The sequence below is a fragment of the Protobothrops mucrosquamatus genome, unplaced genomic scaffold, assembly GCF_001527695.2.
Source record: "Protobothrops mucrosquamatus isolate PMUCROS unplaced genomic scaffold, P.Mucros_1.0 scaffold13755, whole genome shotgun sequence".
Classification (NCBI taxonomy): Eukaryota; Metazoa; Chordata; class Lepidosauria; order Squamata; family Viperidae; genus Protobothrops; species Protobothrops mucrosquamatus.
In genome coordinates, this window is record NW_015399525.1 from 1 (window position 1) to 2,062 (window position 2,062).

General features: G+C 39.8%; 1 protein-coding gene and 1 long non-coding RNA gene across 2 annotated transcripts in view; both read right to left on the reverse strand.

Annotated features, from left to right (window-relative positions):
• Window positions 1-559: 559 nt before the first annotated feature.
• LOC107301513 (McKusick-Kaufman/Bardet-Biedl syndromes putative chaperonin-like) lies at window positions 560-1,573 on the reverse strand (the record flags this gene model as incomplete). The annotated part of the gene is made up of 1 exon (XM_015830723.1): window positions 560-1,573. A coding segment is annotated over exon 1 (985 nt), but the record flags the coding sequence as incomplete, so codon positions are not given.
• Window positions 1,574-1,581: 8 nt separating this feature from the next.
• Window positions 1,582-2,062, reverse strand: part of LOC107301514 — a 4,988-nt gene continuing 4,507 nt past the window's right edge. Inside the window, exon 2 of the long non-coding RNA XR_001549303.1 lies at window positions 1,582-1,924. This is a non-coding gene — a long non-coding RNA (uncharacterized LOC107301514). The remainder of the gene's footprint in view (window positions 1,925-2,062) is intronic.

Consider the following 2,062-nt stretch of genomic DNA (forward strand, 5'->3'; position numbering starts at 1 on the left):
ACTAATCAAGGAGAGAAGCAACCTAGAACTAAGGAGAAACTTCCTGACAGTTAGAACAATTAACCAGTGGAACAACCTGCCTCCAGAAGCAGTGAATGCTCCAACACTGGAAGTTTTTAAGAAGAGACTGGACAGCCATTTGTCCGAAATGGTATAGGGTTTCCTGCCTGAGCAGGGGGTTGGACTAGATGACCTCCAATAGAGTCCCTTCCAACTCTATTATTATTATTATTATTATTATTATTATTATTATTATTATTATTATTATTATCTCTGTTGTTTTAAAGTTGGTTGTTCTTTATCGTTTTTAATTGTCAGCCTCCCAGACTTATGCACATGAGATGGGGTACCAAATACATTATATAAGTAAATAAATATATGGGATGAGATTAGAAATGGATCAAATCATCTGAACTATTGCTCAATTAACAGTCTAGCATTTGCAATTTGGAACAGCTAGAGAATTGACAAAGAAGAGATTTCTGCTAATGGCTTGCCACATTCCCTTTTCTTGTGAATCGTATCATGAAGTGATCCTGTCTGAGAGTTTATTCATTACCTGTCATTTTCTGCAAGGGCTCCATCATTTGTATTCCAACTCTCTCGACAGCAACAATATTGTTCTCCTTTAAATACTGCTTCAAGGTTGGGTGGATGACCTTCTGGCATATCACAAGACCAACACCATCCATTATTACTTCCCTGCCTACACCGAGTAATTGATCCAACACTTCGGCTTCTAGAGAAACTCCATGGTGGATAGCTATGGCTCCTTCTCCTGCATGAGACAAATCTCCTGACATAGACATGCCAAACAGAGCCACCCTGATCTGGCCTGAAGCAGTTCTTTTGAAAGGTGGGGTCAGATGCATTTCTGGCATTTCAATTAAAAGTCCAGGATAGACAGTAGAATCCATAACTCTCTTATTTTTTATAGATATGTAATGGCATTTTCCTAACACAGCAGTAGAATCCACATTTTGGGGGATTGTAAACAGAAAGGCCTTCAACACCAAAATACTGATATGATCGGCTTCCTTCCTGCTAAGCATGCAGGCCCGTTTGCTCAATATGATACTGCGCACCAGGCTAAGGAGAAGCTTAGAACTACTGAAATCCACTGGTATCCGGCAACCACAGGCTTCAGATGAAAGGTAGTCAACGCACAGGCTCAAAATATGTTTGCTAATTTTAATGAAAGTATAGGCAGCAATATTCAGGTTTTGGTATTTTTCAAGCAAGCTGCAGCAAAAAATTGCCGTAAATAAGCCGCTGTCCCCAAAGAGCGCAAGGTGATTCTGCACAGAGGCTACCAGAAGCTTTAAGACGGGAAGAGTGACACAAAGGCTACTGAACAAAACCGAAGATTGTGATGAAATACGAACGTATCCTCCCATGCCATTGTGAAATTGTTTAAGCCTACCTGTGGGGCCATAGCAGGATCTCATTATATTACCAAATGTGGAGACAGCCTGGCTGACCACCTCCTTAGTTAAAGGACCAGTGGTGCAGAGGGAAGGTTTTTTAATGTCAATTCGAGACATCTTTCCTGACAAAAATTCCAGTCAAGCTTTAGAAGCCTTCCATTTCTACAAAACAGTTTTTAATCATCATTATACACAGGCATGCGAGACCTTGGGTTTTCTTTGCAGGCAAAGACACAACAAAGGGATTTAACAGCACTTATTTGATGTTAGACAATGCGATCAATGTGATGATTGCCGAAGCTCCTTCATTCAACGAGACCTTTTCAGTTCATTTCCATGCACTGTTTTTGAAGAAAGCTTTGTTGCTTTTGGTAGACGGTAAAGATCAACATGGGCACCAATGAATAAAAATCCAGGCATAGGCAGCCAATCCCTACTATTCCAGCTGCCTTACATCTTTTGTTGATGGAGACCTATAATAAATAAGGGAGATATACCTATGAGAAGGAGGGAAAGAAAGGAGATTTCATAATACTATAATCACAGTATACATTTATTAAGACCACTTATTTCAGTGCAAACGCTTGGCAAATAATAAGCCCTCTCTGAAAATGAGGTATAATCATAGTGAATAT